We start from the raw sequence: 21,733 nt of genomic DNA on the forward strand, positions 1-21,733 counted from the left end.
TTAAAAAAAAACAACCCAAAAAAAGGAAATAAACCTCAAACCTGCTTGATTATAGCTGTCCTAAAACTATTTACAAAAAATCGTGATTACACAATTTTTCAAAGCATTCTGGACCATGCATTGAATTGTAGGAAAGTAACAGCTGAAACTGGAGGAAGAAAAACTCATATTAAAGGTCAGGCAGACAGCTTTAATGGGGAGCTGAAACAGATTTTTCAAAGGAGATATGAGATTCTCTAACAGTTGGTGATAAGACATGGGCACTTTGAGATGATATGTCACCAAAAGCTGAAATTTTATAGGAATTTATCTGTTTGGATGCCAGACTGACCTGTGAAGGGAACACATGCTTTAATTAGACATGTGGTCTAATTTTTTTCCAACTACACCACCCAGTCTAATGAAAAGTATTATCTCTGTCTATAATCTTTGTCTTACTCACATCTTATTTCTTCAGAGCATTATGGCTGCAATGATACTACCAGTGAACTAAATGCTTCTAGTTTAAACACTACCAGTTTCTGGGGAAAACAAGGCACAGCTTTTTTTAAGGAGGCAGTCTTAAATTAAAAATTTTGCCGACTTTTGGAAGCATTTTGATATATTTTTATATTTATAATTCTTGTCTCTGTTACAAAATAATGGAACTCTTAAGCTATATTTTTCAGAACCTGCTCCCAAAAAGGTTATTTTATACAATTATTCCATAGTCTGCAAACTAACACCCTGGTACTCTACAAGCATAAGAAGATATTCCTTTCCCCTACTCTTCCGACTTTTTGAGGAAAAAAATTGTGTTAAACTTTTGTATTTTACACCAAAAAGTAAACTGATGATGCTGTATCACTTTAATGAATATTCTTAAGAAGTCACAGAATCACAGAATATTCTGAGTTGGAAAGGACGCACAAGGATCGAATCAAACTCTTTAAGTGAATCGTCCCACATGGATTAAACTCACAAGCTCGGTGTTATTAACACCGGAACTCCAACCAAGTGAGGCAATTTCAGTGTTCTCAGAACTTCTGAAAAGAGATTAAATAGGAACACAGTGCCTGGGCTGAGCACCTACTTCTGATTAACACTAGTTTTTCATTAGGAAGCTGATAAAGCTGACACTCATCATGGCAATTCAGTAACATGTGGGGAGTCAATTCAAAACGAACTTGAATGGTGCACTTTCAGAGGATTATAAACTACTAGGGAGTTACAATAGATAGATGACCCTTCTGGGAGAAAACTGGTGAGCCACCAGGAAGAAATACAAGTGACTGTGATTTTGCATGGACAATACTGTAAGTAATATTAATGTCAGGTACAGAAATGTCCAATGATATTTTGGGTTTATATTCTTTCAACTTCTCTGTATAGGTGAGGCTGGTCTTCTGATCTCCAGAGTCAATGCGAAGAACCCCTTCTTTGGTTATGCTGGCAATAAAAGACACACAGAAAAGAAATTACTCTGTGAGGTATTTAAGAAGGGAGATCTTTATTTTAATACTGGAGATCTAATGGTTCAAGACCATGACAATTTTCTGTATTTTTGGGACAGGATTGGAGATACCTTCAGGTACAGTTATCTTTTCAAATTTCTTAATTAAAGATACATAGAATGGAATAATGGGGTTGGATTTGTTTTCAACTGGAACTGTTCAATTTATTGCTATTGTGATGTAGTTTATAATGACTCTGAAGTGGATGATAAAGGCTTAATTTTTTTCACAGGTGTTCTGTGAGTAATATTCCTGTGGAATTGAATGATTCATTTTCAGAACAGTTAGTAGGAATTCCAGCTCTTTGATCATGCTTTTCAAAAAGCATATAACTAGTGATGGATTTGCTATGGGCAAGGAAGTCGGATACTGATGTGGACAAAAATGTATCAAATAGCAGAGATTGGCCACTTCTGATACATTTATATACCTGTAAAAAATTTGGAAACAATTCTATTCAGTGGCCCTTACAGTGTTTTGATGCCCAGTAAGGGCAATGAGTTGCAACATTGTCTTCTGGTGATTAAATTCTAATGTCACAAGTGTGAAAAAATGTGAGGTAGTGTCAGTCTGAAATGAATGGAGCTTCTACTAAAGGTTTTTAAAAGGACAATTGTCATAGGATGAAATTATTTTTTCACACATTTTAGATGGAAAGGGGAAAACGTTGCCACTACAGAAGTTTCTGATGTCATTGCAATGTTGGACTTCATACAAGAAGCAAATGTGTATGGTGTGTCTGTGCCAGGTAAAAGTTTGCGTTATATATTGTGCTTCTCCCAGGTTCATTGTTAACCCTCATAACTCTTTCTATTTTGTGTTTTAAACTTATGAATCATATTTGATTGAGTCATCTGTAATATCCAGCTAAAATGCAGATGCAGGTAATGAAAATACCACCCGATTATGAATGAGCCAGTGAATTATGCATTATTTATCTATATGCAGTGAAGAGTTTTTTTGAAAATCGACCATGCATACATTTGTGATAGCTACATAACCTATATTAGAATATAAAGATTCAGTAAATTCACATCTGTGTAAAATCCAGACATATGTGCCAAAATAAAATGTAAACTAGGTAATTATAAAGTAAGTCTAAAGGAAAATATATGGAGACGTTTTGCTGTCTTATTTCACTTTGCCTCATAAAGTAACTGTAAACAGTTAAGTTATAAAACCAAGAAGAAAATGAAAAATAATATGAAGAGAAAAATAAATTTGTAAGGAAGAAAGTATTCTAATTTCTTTTAATAGAGTTTTTTGTTATTTTTCAGTAGATCAGATGGGCTTGATTGTCTTTCATGCTAAATCTTTTTTAAAATACATGTTTGTGCTTACTGGGATAAAAATAAGTTTCTATACAGGAGACTCTTTGGTGGTCTGCTTTGCACCAGACTAAAACAATGGCTAAAACAGTGTTGATAACTTAAAAGTGCTTGGCTACCACTGACCAGAGCTTGCACAGTACAATGCTTTCTCTGTGTATGAGAATGCTGGGGACAGCAAGAGCTTGGGAGCACATGGAGATGGTACAGTGGCCCAAAACTGCCAAAGCAATATTCTGCATCATGTGATACAGAATAACTTTGCCATGCTTAGTTATTAAAGCTGGAGGAAAAGAAGTGGACGAAGATGTTTGTGGGTGTGGTGCTTGTGTCCCTGAAAAAGCGCTGCATGTTCCAAGTGAGGCCCTGCTCTGCAGGAAGTAGCTGGACATCTCTGATGATGGGGAATATTGAATGATGTCCTGGCTGTGCTTTGCTTGTACATGTATCTTTTTGTTTCCCTATGAAACTGCAATTACCTTAACTATTGAGCCTTGCTTTCCTTCACTTCCCATCCCATGGCAGAAGGGATTGAGCACAAAGCTGGCTGGATGTTTGGCAGCTGGCAAGGATAAACCCACCACAAAATGATAAAGGAGTTTAAAATGAGAGAAAGAGTCACTTTCTCTCATGTGAATCATGAACACTCACTTGAACAGTATTTTAAAGCCATAGAACATGAAACATCATAGAAGACTGTCTAAAAATCAGATTCAAAAGTATGAGAGATGCTCATTTCCTGTACAATACTTACCTGTTTACCTACTCAGTTTATCTGACTGTCTTGATAATTGCACTTGAGGTTAAAAAAAATCAAATTCCTTACAGATTTTAAAGCATAGCAAAAAATTAAAACAAACCAAAACAACTATAAGGTTGGCAGAACATCTCTGCTATTACTACTAGCCTAAAGTGTTTAGTTACTTACTAGGTTGAAGTGTTTTGTTAATTTTGATAGCTGAAGTTCATTGCTTTTACCTTTTACCCATTTTGTTCTTTACCAAAGACTCACAGTGTTCTCATTTTCCAGACTAAAGAGTAAGAATTTTAAGTGCTCTCTCTGTTAATTACGATGCACAGTTTTGAGAAAACATACTGGCAAGAGAAAGAGACTAAAACAGAAATGAAGATATAATTGGCTACTCCAGGAAAGACACTCTTCACTCTTGTTTTCGAGAGAGGAATTTGTTGATGTTCATCCACATTTATCGATTATATCAAGCACAGGACTCCATTTAGTCTTACCCACCACACTAATTTACAGCATTATTGCTTAATTGAACACTTGAGTGATCTCCCTGTACATGTAATACCAGATAAAATATGAATGAGATCTTGCAGCTTTACTGAAACTCAGAATATGATATATGACTGTTGGATTGTTAATGCACTATGGGGTTTTTTGTGTGGTTTATCATTACAATGTCAACTTTATTCATGTTACAAAATTGTCATCTAACTTCCTTTTGTGCAGATCATGAAGGAAAAGCAGGAATGGCTTCTCTTATTTTAAAGCACAATGCATCATTAGACTTGGAGCAAATGTATAAGCAAGTAGTGACCTATCTACCAAGTTATGCTTGTCCCCTCTTCTTAAGAGTCCAGGTAAGGTACATTATTGCACTGTGTATACAGACATCTACATAATTTAAACACAGAGATGGCTAAGTGAATAACAAAAAGTGCTTGTTCATGTATCACTAGATTAGTTTTAGACTGGGTCCTATTTGCTGTCTTCATTAATGGGATCCTGGAAAGGGGTTACACAAAAAGTCAATGAATTTGCAGATTATGTTTAAATGAGAGAAACTGTACAAATGAGCAAGGACAGAGATCATACAAAAGGATTTGGGGAGATTAGAAGTATAATCATGGTAAAAGAAAAAGGTTCAGATTTAAAAACATGAACAATTGCATCTGGAGAAAAGAATCTAAAATCCATTTTGTTCAGTGAAAATGAGAGAGAAATAGAGCTCAAACAGAAGACAGTGGGCTGTACACAATAAAATGAATGTTATTTTCTGTGTAACAATGACAAATATTAAAGCATTTGGAAAGATACTAGGTAAATTGAAAAGGTGAATAAAAAAGTATGTTATTGTTGCCACCACAGTAATCATCAGAATCATCCTTATTTGTGCACTACTTTGTTCTAATAACTGTCCAGTTTGGGGTAAAAGAGTTCCTCCCACAGAGTGTAAAAATGTAAATATCATAGAGTGGGCTACATAGAGCTGGGAAAAAATATGAGAGTATCAAAAGCACACAATATTGATAATCATGATACATGAATTCTGATGAGCACTTTCATTTCTCTTAAGTGTTTTGCCAACTTCCTGATAAAGACAAACAGAAAAATGTTTCTGAAGGTGTTTATGGGGGAGTCCCCTACATTCGAGGAGCACATGAAAAAAATCATCATTGCTTAAAGAGAAAAGTTATGGAAGTTGGTTTCTTAGATTACCCAGAGATTGAATATTGGTTCAGAATAAAGAGAAGAAACAAAAAACCTGTGAAAGACCTTGGAAGTGAAATATGTGTGTATGTATGTATCTATCTATCTCATAAGTCCAGGAAGATATCTTGCAGCAGCTTTCTGATGTGAGAAAGCAAGATTAGACTTGAGAATGTTGCAGTAGTCAGTTTATGAATTATGAGAACCTAGTCTAGATTCACTCCTGTATAGTTGTACAGAAAAACCTTCACACTGGATGGAAGGAATCTGAATCTTGGGTATTGCACTGATATCAAGTATCTGGAATTTGAATTTAAATTAAGATTTAAATGCCTCCATTACAGATGCATTGCTGTTGGTACAGCTGTCATTAACCAAGAACGAAAGAAGGTAAAGGGAAAAAAAAATAAAAACATATTAAGCTATAGAATAGGTATGAGACCCTTCATCTAGAGAGCCAGCCAGATGATTTAGAAGAAAATTGTCTGCCCAGTGAGCCTGCCAATTATGACTCATCTGTAAGATGGATCACTACCTCTAACATCAAGAAGAAAAGGAGGGTAATCGTAGTAGGTGATTCCCTTCTGAAGGGAACTGAGGGCCCCATTTGTTGATGGGACCCTTCCCACAAGGAGGTCTGCTGCCTCCCTGGGGCCCGGGTACAAAATATCACTGAGATGATATTCCTGGGCTGATTGAGCCCCCTGATTATTACCCACTGCTGATACTCAGTCTGGCAGTGATGAGATTGAAAAGAGGAGTGTCAAGGTGATTAGAAGGGACTTTAGGGCACTGGGTCAAGTGGTCAATAGGACAGGGGCACAGGTAGTGTTCTGCTCAGTGTTCTGCTCTCCCTTTGGTGGGAGAGAAAAATAATGAAAGAAATAGGAGAACTCACATCATTAACAAGTGGATCAAGGGTTGGTGTCATTGGCAAAATATAGGATTCTTTGATCTTGGGGCAATTTTTATAGCACCTGCTTTACTGGAACCAGATGGGAATAATCTCTCTGTTAAGGGCAGAGGGTTTTTTGCTCGTGAACTGGCAGACCTTGGTGAGAGGGCTTTAAACTAGGTCTGAAGGGGGAAGGGGATGCATCTGGGCTGTCTGGAAGCAGGTCCTAGGGTGGTAAGACTGTGTTAGGAGAGAAATCAGCACCCCAGCTGAGGTGCGTGTATACCAATGCATGCAGCATGGGCAACAGACAGGAACAGCTGGAGGCCATGGTGCAACAGCAGAGCTATGATGTAGTTGCCATCACAGAAATGTGGTGGGATACTCACATAGCAGGAATACTGCACTGGATGGCTACAAGTTCTTCAAGAGGGGCAAGAAAGAGAGAAGAGGTGGAAGGGTGACCCTTTATATTAGGGAGGCTTTTGACACTATAGGTATTGAAACTTATGAAGATGGAGTTGAATGCCTATGGGTAAGAATTAAGGGGAAGGCCAACAAGGCTGATATCCTACTGGGAGTCTGTTATTGTCTACCCAACCAGGAAGAAGAGGTGGAGAACTTCTTCTATTAGCAGCTAGATATTGTTTCAGGATCACCAGCCCTTGTTCTTGTGGGTGACTTCAACCTACCAGACATCTGCTGGAAACTTCATACAGCAGAAAAGAGGCAGTCCAGGAAATTTTTGGAGTGTATGGAGGACAACTTTTTGTTGCAGCTGGTCGGTGGGCCCACCAGGGGAGGGACTATGTTAGACCTGCTGTTTGCAAACAGAGATGGGCTGGTGGGAGATGTAGTGGTTGGAAGTCGCTTGCGGCAGAGTGATCATGAAATTAGACAGTTCTCAATATTTGGTGAAGTCAGGAGGAGCACCAGTCAGACTCTTACATTGGACTTCCAGAAGGCAGACTTTGGCCTACTTAGGAGACTTATTCAGAGAATTCCTTGGGAAGCAGCTCTTAAAAACAAAGGAGTTCAGGAAAGGTGAGTGTGCTTCAGACATCCTGAGGGCACAGGAGAAGACTGTCCCTGTGTGCTGAAAGGTAAGCTGACAAGGTAAACGTCCAGCTTAGATGAGCAAGGAGATTTGGAAGGAACTTAGGAATAAAAGGAGGATGTATCGTCTTTGGAAGGAAGGTCAGGTGTCTCAGGAAGTATTTTAGGGGGTTGCTAGAGCATGTAGGGAAAAAATTAGGGAGGCCAAAGCTCAGTTTGAACTTAAAATGGCGACTTCTGTAATGGATAATAAAAAGTGTTTTTACAAACATATTAATGGTAAAAGGAAGGGTAAGAGCAACCTTTGTTCTTTACTGGATGAGGGAGGGAACTTAGTAACTGCAGATGAGGAGAAGGTGGAAGTCCTTAACACCCTCTTTGCCTCAATCTTTAGTGGGAAGATGGCTTGTCCTCAGGATAACTGTCCCCCTGGGTTGGCAGATGGTGCTAGGGAGCAGAATGGTCCCCCCATTATCCAAGAGGAGGCAGTCAGAGAACTTCTGAGATGCTTGGATGTTCATAAATCTATGGGCCCAAATGGGCCATCCCAGGGTGAGGAGGGAGCTGGCAGATGAGCTTTGGAGCCGCCCTCCATCATTTACCATCAGCCCTGGCTCACTGGGGAGGTTCCAGATGGCTGGAAGCTGGCCAGTGTGACACCCAATCACAAAAAAGGGTGGGAAGGAGGATCCTGGTAATTATAGTTAGCCAGTTAGCCTGACCTCAGTACCTGGCAAGGTAATGGAACAGTTTGTACTGAGTGTCATCACACAGCCCTTACAGGACGGCCAGGGTATCAGACCAGCCACATGGAGGGGTCACGTTTGACCAACCTGGTCTCCTTTTATGATCAGGTGACCCGCCTGGTGGATGCAGGAAAGGCTGTGGGTGTTGTCTGTTTGAACTTCAGCAAGGCCTTTGACACTGTCTCCCACAGCACACTCCTGGGAAAGCTGGCAGCCCAGGGCTTGGACAGGAGCACTCCTTGCTGGATTGGGAACTGGCTGCATGGCCGGGCCCAGAGAGTGCTGGTGAATGCTGCTGCATCCAGCTGGGGCCAGTCACCAGGGGTGTCCCTCAGGGGTCTGTGCTGGGGCCAGTTCTGTTCAATATTTTTACTGATGATATGGATGAGGGTATTGAGTCTTTCATTAGCAAATTTGCAGATGACACTAAGCTGGGAGCATGTGTTGATCTGTTAGAGGGATGGAGGGCTTTGCAGAGAGACCTGGAACAGTTGGATGGATGGGCAGAGTCCAATAAGATGTCCAAGTGCTGAGCCCTGCACTTTGGCCACAATAACCCCCTGCAGCCTTATAGGCTGGGGATGGTGTGGCCGGACAGGGCCCAGGCAGAAAGGGACCTGGGGGTGCTGGTCCACAGCCGGCTGGACATGAGCCAGCAGTGTGCCCTGGTGCCAAGAAGGGCAATGGCTCCTGGCCTGTGTCAGGAATGGTGTGGCCAGCAGGAGCAGGGAGGTCATTCTGCCCCTGTACTCAGCACTGGTGAGGCCACACCTCAAGTGCTGTGTCCAGGTCTGGGCCCTCAGTTTGGGAAGGACCTTGAGACACTTGAGCCTGTCCAGAGGAAGCAACAAGGCTGGTGTGGGGCTGGGAACACAAGGCCTGTGAGGAATGGCTGAGGGGGCTGGGGCTGTTTAGCCTGGAGAAAAGGAGACTCAGGGTGACCTTATCACTCTCTACAACTCCCTGAAAGGTGGCTGTGGTCAGGTGGGGGTTGGTCTCTTTCTCCAGACAGCAACTGACAGAACAAGAGAACAGTCTCAAGCTACACCAAGGGAAATATAGGTTGGCTATTAGGAAGAAGTTTTTCCTGGAAAGAGTGATAAATTACTGGAATGGTCTGCCCAGGGAGGTGGTGGAGTCATCATCCCTGGATGTGTTTAAAAAAAAGATTGGATATGGCACTCAGTGCCATGGTTTTGTTGAGGTGTCAGAGAACAGCTTGGACTCAACGATCTTGAAGGTCTCTTCCAACCTTCTGTGTTTCTGTGAAGCTTGATCTGACATATAATCATACTTTAGAAGATGTCAGAACATGTCCTAGACCAACCTAGAGCAGGTAGATAAAATCTGTAGGTATGCCTGGAGTAGATAAAAGGGCTCTTTGACTTTTTTTTTTTAATACTTAATTTTTTTTCTTCAGAGATTGTTTGTATACATTAAAAAAATATAAAGACAGAAGAGAAGATGATGGAGAGAGATCATAAAGTTGGGCTGAGTAGAGGTAGATAGAATAGACTTATTACAGATGCCTCACACCACTTTTCCAAGGGATACCATAGCACTGGAGCTGTCTGAAAACAAAATGCACGGTCAAGATCCATCTTCCTTTGGACCTGAATATGAATATGGCTGAATTAGTACATGATTCTTTCAAGCCCTTTTGTGAGGAGACAATAGTCATAGATACAGCAAATTTCCTGAGTTTTATCATAAAGGAGTTCTTGGTAATAACAAGTTTTACTCTCAGAAGTTTCATGGTGTGTAGTTTCCTTTTATGATGTGCCCAATAAAGAAGATTGATTGTCTTGGGCAGACACCACACGTGACACTAAAGAGACATGCACATGGAAGCACAAAGAAAAGGGCTCTAGCTTTTGTCAGCTGGGTGTCTGGTGTGGGTCTGCAGCAGCACACAAACTCCAGTTTTTCAGCACAATGAGAATAAATGGACTTACATCAAGTAAGACTTTGAAAAACAAATGTGAATGTGAGAAAAAGAAAAGTAGCTTGTTTTGAATAATGTATCTTTCTCTCTACTGCAGGAAAAAATGGAAATGACAGGAACATTCAAACAACAAAAATTTCAACTTGTGGATGAAGGTTTTAATCCATCTACAATTACTGATCCCCTTTATTTTTTAGACAATTCTAAGAAAGCATATGTCTTGTTAACCAAAGAATTACATGAGATGATCTTATCTGGGAAAATGAAGCTTTAATTAATTGACCATTTAATGGGCTATTAAGGGACAGTCTGTACAAGCTATTGTATAAGAAAACAATGTAATTAGTTACCAGTACTTTTACATAGTTATCCAGAATAATGTTTTTTATATTTGATATTTACATTCAGATATGTCTTTACTTACTTGATCATTATTTTTTACTAATCACTTTTTATCTCTTGAGACAAATTTCTAAGCAAATAACCTGTAAAACCTAATTGAAATCTATTTTATATTACTTTGGAATATAAATGCTGAATCTGATACTTTTTCTTAGTACTAAATGAACATAAACGATACATGGTATGAAACATGGTAGAAAAAGAATCAACATATATTGTGTCACATGTTGTGTCTAAAGGGAAAATATATGCCACTAACATTTTTTTTTCCTGTAGTTTACATACTTCTGAATATGTATTGTAAGAAGTAAAAGCTTGACACTGGTTGGAGGAAAAAATATTTTCTGCAGAGGACTTTTCTGATAAAGCTGAAGCAGAATAAAGTCCTCCAAACAAACCCAAATACTAACATCACTGTTGAATTTTTTTTTCTGTCATAGTCTGTGCTCTTTCATTTGTTAAACTGGCTGTTTGGAGATTCAAATTCTGAAGACAGAGCAAACTGTCATGAAATGTGTAGCAGCAGATCAACAATAGGCAGAGAAAATCTGCATGCTTAATGGGGAAAATCATTTATATAGCATACAAAGAATTATTGCAGCACTTTATGTCATTATATTGAGTACCTAATAGCTTCCATACTCTTAGTAATGACTGCTAGAGATCATTATTTTATGAATATAGAATATAGCTGAATTTTTAAAACACTAGATTTTATGTTCTAATAATTGGTTTTTAAAAGTTTTAAAATAAAGTATAAGATTATTTAAACCAAATACCATTCTGTCTCAGTTTGATTTAAGTCTGATTGCACAAAGTCTGTTTTCCAGCTTCTTTTGATACTTTGTTTGCACAATGCCTTCTTCTAACGCAGCGTGATGCCCACTTTGTTCAGCCAGAAGCAGTATCAGAGAATGCTGCAAGGGTGACTCTCTCCAACACTGGCCATCATAAGTCTCTCTTCCATCATAACAGTGGTGTGAAACTAGGTTCTCATGAAAGAGTAGGATGTAATACACTTTAAAAATAATCTTCTTGTGTCTTTCTACCTTTTCCATCTAACAAGGCATTAGAACTGGTGTCAATTTTTGAACTTTGATTATTACTTTAATTGATTTTCTTTAAAACCCAAACCAAGGATGCAGTGAAAAATATATAAGGATCATAACTTACTTATTTTTTGAACACAATATTCCTTATGGGACTGCCAGTATAAATAAGGAAGTTTACAATTTTGGAATTTACAAACCAGTGAGAGCTAACAAATACATACACCAACATCATGCCTGATGGTAGAAGTTAATGTAAAGTACACACTGGGGAATGAAGAGCACTTCCCTAAAGATGGAAGGGGGTCACTGTGATCTAGCATTTCCTGAGCACTCCCATTTTTTCTGTTTCTTTAAGCAGTGCCCAAATTGCTGTCTGTAGCTGAAAGCTGGGGCAGGGGATGTTTGACACTTACTGACACAGATGGAAGTGCCTTTACCTAGTCAAGAACTGGAAATTTAAGAATGAGGTATTTTATTATAAAGTTAAACTCAACTTTGCATGTTAGGCTGAAATTTTGAGCAAAGGAGTGATTGCTGAAATCAAAACTACTTTAACTCTTACACTGAATTACTCCTGAATATACTTCAGGACCTCTTTTCACAACAATTTCTCCTTTCTATGGAAAATAATTATTTTCTGGTTTTTTTTTAATATGGCACCCTGACATCCAAGTATCATGTTTAATCTTGTAGAATACTAAAGAATTTAGTGAGATCAATTGCTTAGCTTTGGTAACATATTTAGCATTTCTAAAATTTATTAGCGTTATAATATATGATCCTATATATGACTAATGAAAAGGTTCAACCACTTAAATGCAACAAATGCAAGAAATGAGAGGGGAAAAAAGAAATTAAAAAAGAAGAAAACAATTTTCCATTAAAAATATAAAAGGAGAAACAAAACCCAAAGGTTTGTTCATGAGAGTCAGCACTTGGTCTGTAGTGTATCTAAGATGAAGCACATTGTTTCTGTGAACAGCAGTTGGGTCAGAGAAAACATCAGAGGAAGAACAGTGTCTGTGTGCCAGCTTTCATGCTCCATCCACTACAGGATCAGCCAACTGGTGTTTCCAAACTCTTGGGTACATTTTCAGCAGCAGTGGGACTCTTCTAAGACAGCTGCCTTGGGAGCCTAAAGTGTTTGTTTCCCAACTGTGAGCACTAGTGAAATACAGATTTCTGTATTTTCCATAGTGTAACTAAGATAGCCTGGGCAATCTGCCTGTTTTCAAAGGTGAGTAAAATAGTACTGTCCCATGCACTACCCCAAGAAATAGGATGTCCATGACGTCAAGAAAATAATACATAGGCCCTGTATTTCCTAAGGGGAAAGCAGTCTATTACTCTCAGTCCAGTAGTTTTCCTTCTTTTAGCCAGTAAGTTGGGTGCCAGGAGATGCACTGAAGCATGTTCCAGCAAAATGTCACATTCCTCATGAATACCTAAGTTCTTGAACCAGCATGCAGTTAGGCTGAATAATGATGATGCTCATGTCAGACACCACAAAGGGTCTTCCTTTCAGAATGAGAAAATATAGTGACTAACCTGTTAATTTCTTACCTTTACACAAATCAACATTTGGACTGGCTGAGGTATGAGTGTTGCTGCAAAATCATGTCTCAGTATTTGTCTGGGAAAATTAATTTAATGTATTAGGTGTTAAAGGAGCAGATGAGGGTGGCTGGGGTATAGATGGGGAGTTGCACTACTAACCTCATATATTAAAAATAGATTAGGGAATTTCCAAGCGGGTGTTTCAATCAAGGACTGGCCCAGGTGTTGAGTGGCAGGGAACATCCAAGAAAAAGGGGAAGGGCTGCCTTGATAGAGAGGGAAGGAGAGGCAGAGTTGCCTTGATAGGCAAGGAAAGGACTAGAACAAAGGGAGGGGAACAGCCTGAGGGACAGCTTTGAGGGAGTTGTCAGCTTTTCCCTGACAACTTGGGGGGAAATGTGGGGGGGATAACAGAATGAACCATTTAACAATAAGTTAATGAAATAAACACAAACTGCCACACATAATTTGGCAATTAATTGCAAATAATTGCAAATAAACACGAACTGCCACACATAATGTGGCCATAAAGGTTACATTAGAAGATTATCTGATTGTGTCCTGATACTCAGGAATTAATACCTTACACATTATACCCTCTGACAAAGATAATATATGATTGCTGCTGTGCTAATTTTAAATAAACTGGATCATTAGCAGAGTGAAAAAGTCCAGAAGTCTGAGAATCTTTTACGAAAGTAGACTTCAATGAGTTTCTCCAAAGAGTGCAATAAGCTCAGACCAAATCAAATGGTGAGGAAATCATTTTGCAATACAACAAAACAGTCCTTGTTGCTGCCTTGCATAGGTCAGGAGGTACACTGACCTATTCCCATTTGGAGCCATTCGGGCACCATGAGGTTTCCATACTTCCTGCTATTCCATAGTCTTGCATGACAAGTGGGAGGTTTTTGTTATGTCACCTGGACCACACACACATATTTTTAAATAAAAAGGGGACTTAGACTGGCAGAAACCCACTTGCTATTGTGTCTCCTTTTATTCATGTAACTGATACTGCTATGCTGACAAAAATAATGTTTCTTACAAGTATAGGACAGTCCAAGTCTGGTAAGATGCTTTTTGTGGTAGTTCTGCGCTGAGAACTCAGCTAAGTATCTCCATTCATTTAAAAACCAACAAATCAACCAACCAACCAACCAAATAAAACCTCAAGCCCCCAAATCCACATTATAGCAAACAGAGTAAAGAGTATTTAATTATTTGAAATATATATTGGGAGTGAACGCCTTGATGGGAATTCTAATATGAAAAGAGTCCTGCTTATTCAGTGCAAACTGCTAAGTGCAGATAAACAGCAATGTCAGTCTCTTATGGTGATTATGCTATGGAAGGGCATATATTTGGTTTTAAAATGCTTTGTAAACTTGTGGATTTGATCCAAACCCACGCAGCTTATTTCAGTATATAGTTATTTGCCTGACAGAATTCATTATTAATCTCTTTTTGCCAGGCTTTCATGCATCATTGTTAACTATATGTGGTCAAAATATGTAGTAACAGGTGTCCCTATGGGATGGTAGATGACAGAAAAACTAACTGATGATTTTGAGAGTATTGACAACAAAAGTGTTATCTGTGATTCAAGAAAAAATTTATTATAGTGATTACCACAATTTCCATTCATTTTTCTATTTATTCTGCCTTCCTTGATTATTCTTTTCTCTTTGCTAATAACAAAATACACTTGCATTCCTAATTTTTTTAAATTGGTAATAGTAAGTGAGGAAGTCGCTGATGCTGAAACTAGTCATGTCACATCAGAATTCTGCTGAATCAACAACACATACTTACTTTAGTAATCTCAGCACAGTTTTATACTGTGTATGTGAAATGTTACTCAGGGGGATTTAAAACAACATTTGACTTATTATGTTCTTGGTGTCTTTGAAAGTGTAGAAATTAAATGTGCAGGGTTTACTAGGCAGCAACCTTTGAAAATCTGGGAAATGACTTGATTTTTTCTCCAAACCAGGATATAATCACAGTAATTTTAAAATCTAGCTAACTATGAGATACTAAAACACTTGCCTAGCTATCCAATAATTTCCAAACTTTTTTTTTCCAAAGTAATTTCTACTAGGCAGCTTACAGTACTTTTCCAAATACATGTGTCTTCTGCTAAATGCTATTAATTTTCTCTTCTGGGTGGGCTGCACTTTAATAGTAATACACTTGATCAATAATACTCCTTTTATTTACCTTTTTTTTTTTTTTTTTTTTTTGGCCAAGCATGTTTTTTTCATCACTTTTGCAGTTCAGGCAGAAATACCTGTGCTATAGTAGTCTTAGGTCATAAGAAACTGTGAAGACAGATTAATTTGTGCCAGATTGTACTCCTCATGTATAAGGATTCAATTTTTTGGTATGGAGAAGCACGAAGATGGATCTCTGGGGAGGCATGCCTGAGCATTAGCTCACTCTGACAGCTTCTTGTCCTAAAGGTATGTGGGACTAGAATGCTACCTCAGATCTTGCTCTAGGTACAATTCAATGATAAGAATTCTCAATAACTTAAGAAAATTCACAGACAGAAAAATGGACATGAACATCAAAATTGTCATCCGATATTTAACTTTTGTTATCCAGGAAAACTATCAGCTATCAGCCTTAATAGGTGGATAAGGAGCTAATGATGTCATTCATTCAAATGTCAAAATTAAAAAGCATTTATTTATTTGTCAGCTTCTAAAGCCAGCATGTGTTTGGCCTTTCACTTCACTAACATTACAATGAAATTCAATACTTCTAGAGTACAATTCTGTTGTGGAATTAAATTAATACCATGTGTGTGGCTAAAAAAGACATCTCTTCAATATCTCGATCAGCTGCATTTCATGGTGCAAACTTTGGAAAATTTTTCCTGAGTTTTTAAAAATAAAGGTTTTTAAGAAATCCCAAATTGGCAGTAAACACTGTATATCCCAAATGAGACACTGCAATTTAGGGATTTGGACTGGATTAAACCAATCAGTTGAGTGAGATACTGGAGAAAAAATTAGGTTTCAAATGCCTTACAGTCTTTTGGCAGAGACATGTAATTTTCTCTGGCTATGTAAATTTTCATAAGAAAGTGGGATTAGGGCCTGATAATTTTTTTTTTTAAAGGCAAGAAACAAAACCCTAGCTATGAAAATGTGGGCTGTACTCCAGATTTGTGAGTAGATCTTTATTTCTGTAATAATCGAAATGAAAATATTGCATACAAAGACACTAAGAGAGTATCACTGGAAAAGTCTGGATTAAAATTCCAAAGGTATGGTACATTTTGAAGTCCTAATACTCAGAGCTCTTCCACTATAGTTAGTTAGTTAGTTATATTTCAGTCAGGAGAACAGCCCCTGGGAAGATGTTACAGAAGCCTTCCAGCCTAGCTGAACGAGGCTACAAGAAAGTGTGGAGAGGGACTTTTTACAAGGGCAGGGAGCGGTAGGACAGGGGAGAATGGCTTTAAACTGGAGGAGCATAGATTTAAATTGGATATTAGGAAGAAATTTTTACTGTGAGGGTGATGAGACACTGGAGCAGATTGCCCAGAGAAACTTTTGGTGCCCCATGCCTGGAAGTGTTTACGGCCAGGTTGGAAGAAGCTCTGAGCAGCCTGGTCTAGGGAAAGATGCTCCTGTCCATGGCAGGGGCTTGAACAAGATGGTGTTTAAGGTTCCTCCCAATGGAAACCATTCAGTGATTCTGTGATACTAAACAAGAGAATCTAAGTTCCTGCTTTATTGGCAGCTACCATGCTTCAGGAGCAGAGTTGCTCATTTCACAGCTGAGTAGCTGAAGGAAATGGAGTTGCTGCAGGCATTGTTTCAGTGCTTAGCTTAAGAGCTCAAATGCTGAGTGAAATTCACAGGACACCATAACAGAGCCTTAAAAAAGTTATATGCCTGCAAATAAGATCCACAGAAGTCAGTTCAAAAAAATGCCTAAATTGACTAGTAGAGAACAGTGAGAAGATTATATCTTAAATCCATCTCCTGTCAGCATGTAGGTGTCTAATTCTCATCTGCTACGAGCACAGAGATAATTGAGCTCTCACCTAGAATTACACAAAACCAATTTTTTTTGCAAATGCAAAAAAATTCTAGTTTGCCATGAAAAATGCAGCCATATACATTCTGCTCAACTTCTATCCAAGCATTTAATTAGAATCATACATTAAAGAGAGAAAATTATTTATTGATAACAGGGAAAACCCTGCAATCAGTTATATATCTCTGCAGTAACAAAGCTGTATTCTGTCACAGGATTAGGAGAAACTCTTTTGGAGCATTAAAAAATGTAACTCCATTTCCATTTTGCTAGTCACAAAAATCCAATTTTCGTGAAGAGAAGCTTACATCTACCCAAATGCCTCTAATCTGCCATTAACAAAGAGGTTTTGTTGGGAAATTCGCAGATCAAAACAGTAAGAAGCATGATTCACCATTGTCTCAGTCCGGTTTTGGCAGATCTCTGCTACAACGAGTAGTTCCTGTGCCATTTTTCAGGTATATTCAGAACTACTTTGAGGTAGTATGTTTTTTCTAGAGGTACAGACTATTTTTAAAGACCCTCCTCTTTTGCTAAATTAAAAACTACATTTCTTTAGAGAAATGATGTATACAGAAACCATATTTTTGTGAAATATTTTTGAGATAATTCACTTTGTTCATATAGTTCATAATATTAAACACAACCTAACTAAAATGTTGATCCTATAGTCTGTATTTTTCTTGAACCTCTCTATGTGATGCTCAGCAAAAGCTCCTCCCAGACAACTTTTGACCTAGTTAAGATAATCTCTGCCTTGCTTTTGTACATAAAAAACAGTGTCAGAAAAATACATTCTAAAAAACAGTTTCCAGGACTGATTGAGGACAGTCAGAGAATTACTAATAGCTTTTTATTTACACAGCCAGTGGATAACAATTACCCTCATGGTAGCTGCACTGTACATGTTTTGCTGGCAATTTCCACAGTCACGTTCAGAACCTGTATATTCAGGCATATTCAGAATTTAAGTGGAAATCATCTTTTTCTGCAACCCATAAATCACAGTAGCTTGCTTTCTGTCACCACCATCCAGTCTCTGTTTAAAAAAATAAATTTTTGAAGTATAGGAGCAGTAGTACATTAAAACTGCACAGTGAAATCAACTGAAGCAATACACTAGATAGCATTGTTGCATTTAGTAAAAGATCTGTTGCATTCAATAATACATTAAAACAAAAATGTATGACTTATTTTGCTGAGTAAAAACAGTTTTTCACATATGTTTCTCAATCTGCAAGAGAATAGGTATTTGCTGTGATATTAAGATTAGAGTCACTAAGAAGCAGTTACTTGAAAACACAGTCGTTTCCAAAACTGCAGGTTTTAGAAACCTTACTACAAGTTTTTCAAACAAATAGGATTTGGGTTATAACTGCTGATTCACATATCTGGTGGTCATTGTAGAGGTTGTTACTGCAAATTCTCACATTACACCAAGCAACACAGACAGCTCAAAGCAACAGCATATAACAGTAGAGTTCTGCTTTCTTTTTATTTTCTGAACCCGAAACCATCCACATAGTCATTCCATTTTGACACAGACCCCCAAACAAGACCAAAGATTATTAAGAAAAAATGGAAAGGATTTCAGCTATTGAAACTCTAAGTAACAGTGAGGATGCCATTCAGTGGAACCCACTGAAACACACAGAGGAAATAGTATTACCCCTGCATATTCCATTGCATCATTCTTTGTTAATAAGGCCCTGTCCAAATTAATGAGCTTTTTAGTCTTAACTTTCAACAAATACTCATTTTAGAGCCCGTCATTGAATAAAGAGTCACAGAAACCCTGTTCCCAGTGCTAGAAATTTCTGCAAAGACTAAGAGCTTTAAGAAGGACAAAAAGCACTTTTTAAAGAAAAATTCTTGCTTCAGCTTTTATTTGGGTGCTACACCAATATAGCCTGACTCCAAAAACAGTGTTGCAACAAATAAAGGTCTCATGCACATTTATGTATGTGTTTGCAAAATGGGTCATCTGTCAGGCAGCTTTGCTCATATGAATATGATCTATTAATTGTGCAGGTGGCAGCAGACCTGGAGTGATGATGAGGCTATTCATCCTGATCTCTCAGAGATACTTACAATAGATGCTAGCTAAAAATATCTGTGCTCTGGACCTCTTCTTTCTCCTATGTTCTGTTATTCCATTTTTTAAAAAAAGTAACTTTTAATGAAACAGGAGGCAAAGAATAATTTTTTGTTAATGCAAAATCACTCACGGATTAAGGAGTCCTGGAATTAAACCTATGAATCTCCTGAGAAATGAAAACCACATTCTGCTAATGCAGAAGTTTGTTAGGCAGATGTTCCCAATGACAGTAATCAAGTTAGAAAGCTTTTCAAAGAGCTCTTGAGTTAGTAAATTACATCCTCCTCAAGATAAAATATTTAGAACTGGGAAACGGAGGACTGGAGTGACAGATTTAAAAATAGATAAAATGGAGATAAATGCCGACACTAAAAGAACAGACAGAAAATATTTCTTTTTTCCGTAAAAATCTCTGACAGTTTCCTCTGTCTTACAATTGGCTGATATACCTCATATGAGTGGAACTACACTTTCCAATGTAGGTCAAAGCCTGCCAAAGAGACAAGCATGCCAAATGAAAATGCAAAGGCACAATGTGATAGAAGCACCTTGTTGATTTGGGTAGCTATTCACTCCAAGAAAGGAGCAGAGGTCAAGAATTCTGTTAGATAAAAATTCACATTACAGAGTTTAGCTGTAAGTAATTGTGCTGATTTTGGCTGGGATATAATTTATTGTCCTCACAGTGTAAGTATGGGGCTGTGTTTTTGATTTGTGCTGAGCACAGGGTAGACAATGTAGAGATGTTTTGGTTATTGTTGGGCAGGGCTTAAACAGAGCCAAGGCTTCTTTTCGCTTTCCATACTGCCACAATGGCAAGGAATTTGGGGGTGCATGGGAGGCTATGAGGAGACATAGCCAGGACAGGTGACCCCAACTGACCCAAAGGGGTATTTCATATCATATTCCACGTATACACATCACACAACATCATGCTCAGTAAGTAAAGTGGGGGGTGGAAGGAGGATGTGAAGGTTTGGGGTGATGCATTTGCCTTCCCAAGTAACTGTCACATATAATGGGGCTATGCTCTCTTGGAAACAGCTGAACACCTGCCTGAACATGGGAAGCTGGTCAAAATAAAGGGAAAGAAGCAAATGCATAGGCTGTAGAAACAAGGACAGGTAACCTGGGAAAAGTATAGGCATGAAGTTTGGTTGTGTAGGATTGGGTAAGGAAGGTGAGGAAGACCAAGGCAAAACTGGAACTGAACCTAGCAAGGAATACAAAAAATAATAGGAGGGGCTTCAACAGGTATATTAATCAGAAAGTCAAGGAACCTTCACATCCCCTGATAAACAAACTGATAACAATGGATGAGGGGAAGGATGAGGTACTCAACAATTTTTTGCCTCCATTTTCAATGGCAACCTCTATTTTCACATCTCTTGAGTGGATGGACAGCAGGATGGGGACTGGGTGAGCAAAGTTCCTCCCACAGTAAGTAAAGCTCTGGTTCATGACCCCCTGAGGAATCTGAAAGTATGTCCCACGTATGTCTGTGGGACCCAATGAAGTGCATCGCAGAGTCCTGTGCTGTCAAGCCACTCTCCATGGCTTTTTCAAGTTCCTGGCACTCAGGGGAAGTCCCCAGGGACTGGAGAAGGGACAACATTGTACTCATGTTTTAAAAGGGTAGAAAGGAAAACCCTGGCAAACAGGGACGTCTCAGCCTCACCTCCATGCCTGGGAAAATCATGGAGCAGATCCTCCTAGAAGCTGTGTTCTGGCACATGGAGAACAGAGAGATGATTCAAGACAGCCTGTGCAGCTTCACCAAGGACAAGTCCTTCCTGACCAACCCAGTGGCCTTGAATGATGGAGTGACCATGTTAGTGAACAAGGGAAGAGTTGAGATGTCATTTATCTGAACTTCTGTAAAGACTTAGACATGGTCTCCCACCACTTCCCTATCTCTAAATTGCAGAGAGACAGATTTGACTGGTGGACTGTTCAATGGATAAGTAATTAGTTGGACAATCACATCCAGAGAGTGGTGGTCAACAGCAAAGAGTCCTGACAGACACTGGTGACAAGTCCCTCAGGGGTCTGTACAGGGATAAGTGTTTATGTATCATTAATGACACAGACAAAAGGATCTGGTGCACCCTAAACAAATTGGCAGATGACACCAAGCTGAGTGTCACCAAGCAGCTAAGACACCGGAAGGACGGAACGTCATCCAGAGGGAGCTGGGCAAGACAGAATTCCCATTGCCCATGGGAATCTCATGATTTTTAACAAGACCAAGTGCAAAGTGTTGCACCTGGTGTACAGTAAACCCTGGTATCAGCACAGGCTGGGGGATAAGCAGATCAAAAGCAGCCCTGGGGAGAAGGACATGGGGGAGTTGTGAATGAGAGGCTGGACATGACCCAGCCATGGGCACTCCCAGCCCAGAGAGCCAAACGTGTCCTGGGCTGCATCCAGAGCAGCGTGGGCAGCAGGGCAGGGAGGGGATTCTGCCCCTCTGCTCTGCTCTGCTCTGGGGAGAGCCCACCTGGAACCTGCATCCAGCTCTGGGGTCTCAGCGCAGGGAGGACAAAGAACTGCTGGAGTGGGTCCAGAGGAAGGACATCAAAGTGACTGGAGGAATGATTTCCTCTTATGAGGAAAGGATGAGAGAATGGTGATTGTTCATCCTGGAAAA

At 39.0% G+C, this 21,733-nt stretch overlaps 1 protein-coding gene across 1 annotated transcript in view; it reads left to right on the plus strand.

Moving 5' to 3' along the window:
• The window catches only part of SLC27A6 (solute carrier family 27 member 6), a 40,582-nt gene extending 29,574 nt beyond the window's left edge, over positions 1-11,008 (plus strand). The window contains exons 7-10 of the mRNA XM_054287948.1: positions 1,372-1,570; positions 2,144-2,241; positions 4,296-4,426; positions 10,016-11,008. Coding sequence (XP_054143923.1) covers positions 1,372-1,570; positions 2,144-2,241; positions 4,296-4,426; positions 10,016-10,192 — 605 coding nt within the window. The 3' untranslated portion in view covers positions 10,193-11,008. The remainder of the gene's footprint in view (positions 1-1,371; positions 1,571-2,143; positions 2,242-4,295; positions 4,427-10,015) is intronic.
• The last annotated feature ends 10,725 nt before the right edge of the window (positions 11,009-21,733 follow it).

Source organism: Melozone crissalis, unplaced genomic scaffold (genome assembly GCF_028551555.1).
Source record: "Melozone crissalis strain CALT ecotype California unplaced genomic scaffold, PUWL_Pcris_2 ptg000005l_1, whole genome shotgun sequence".
In the NCBI taxonomy this organism is placed as follows: Eukaryota; Metazoa; Chordata; class Aves; order Passeriformes; family Passerellidae; genus Melozone; species Melozone crissalis.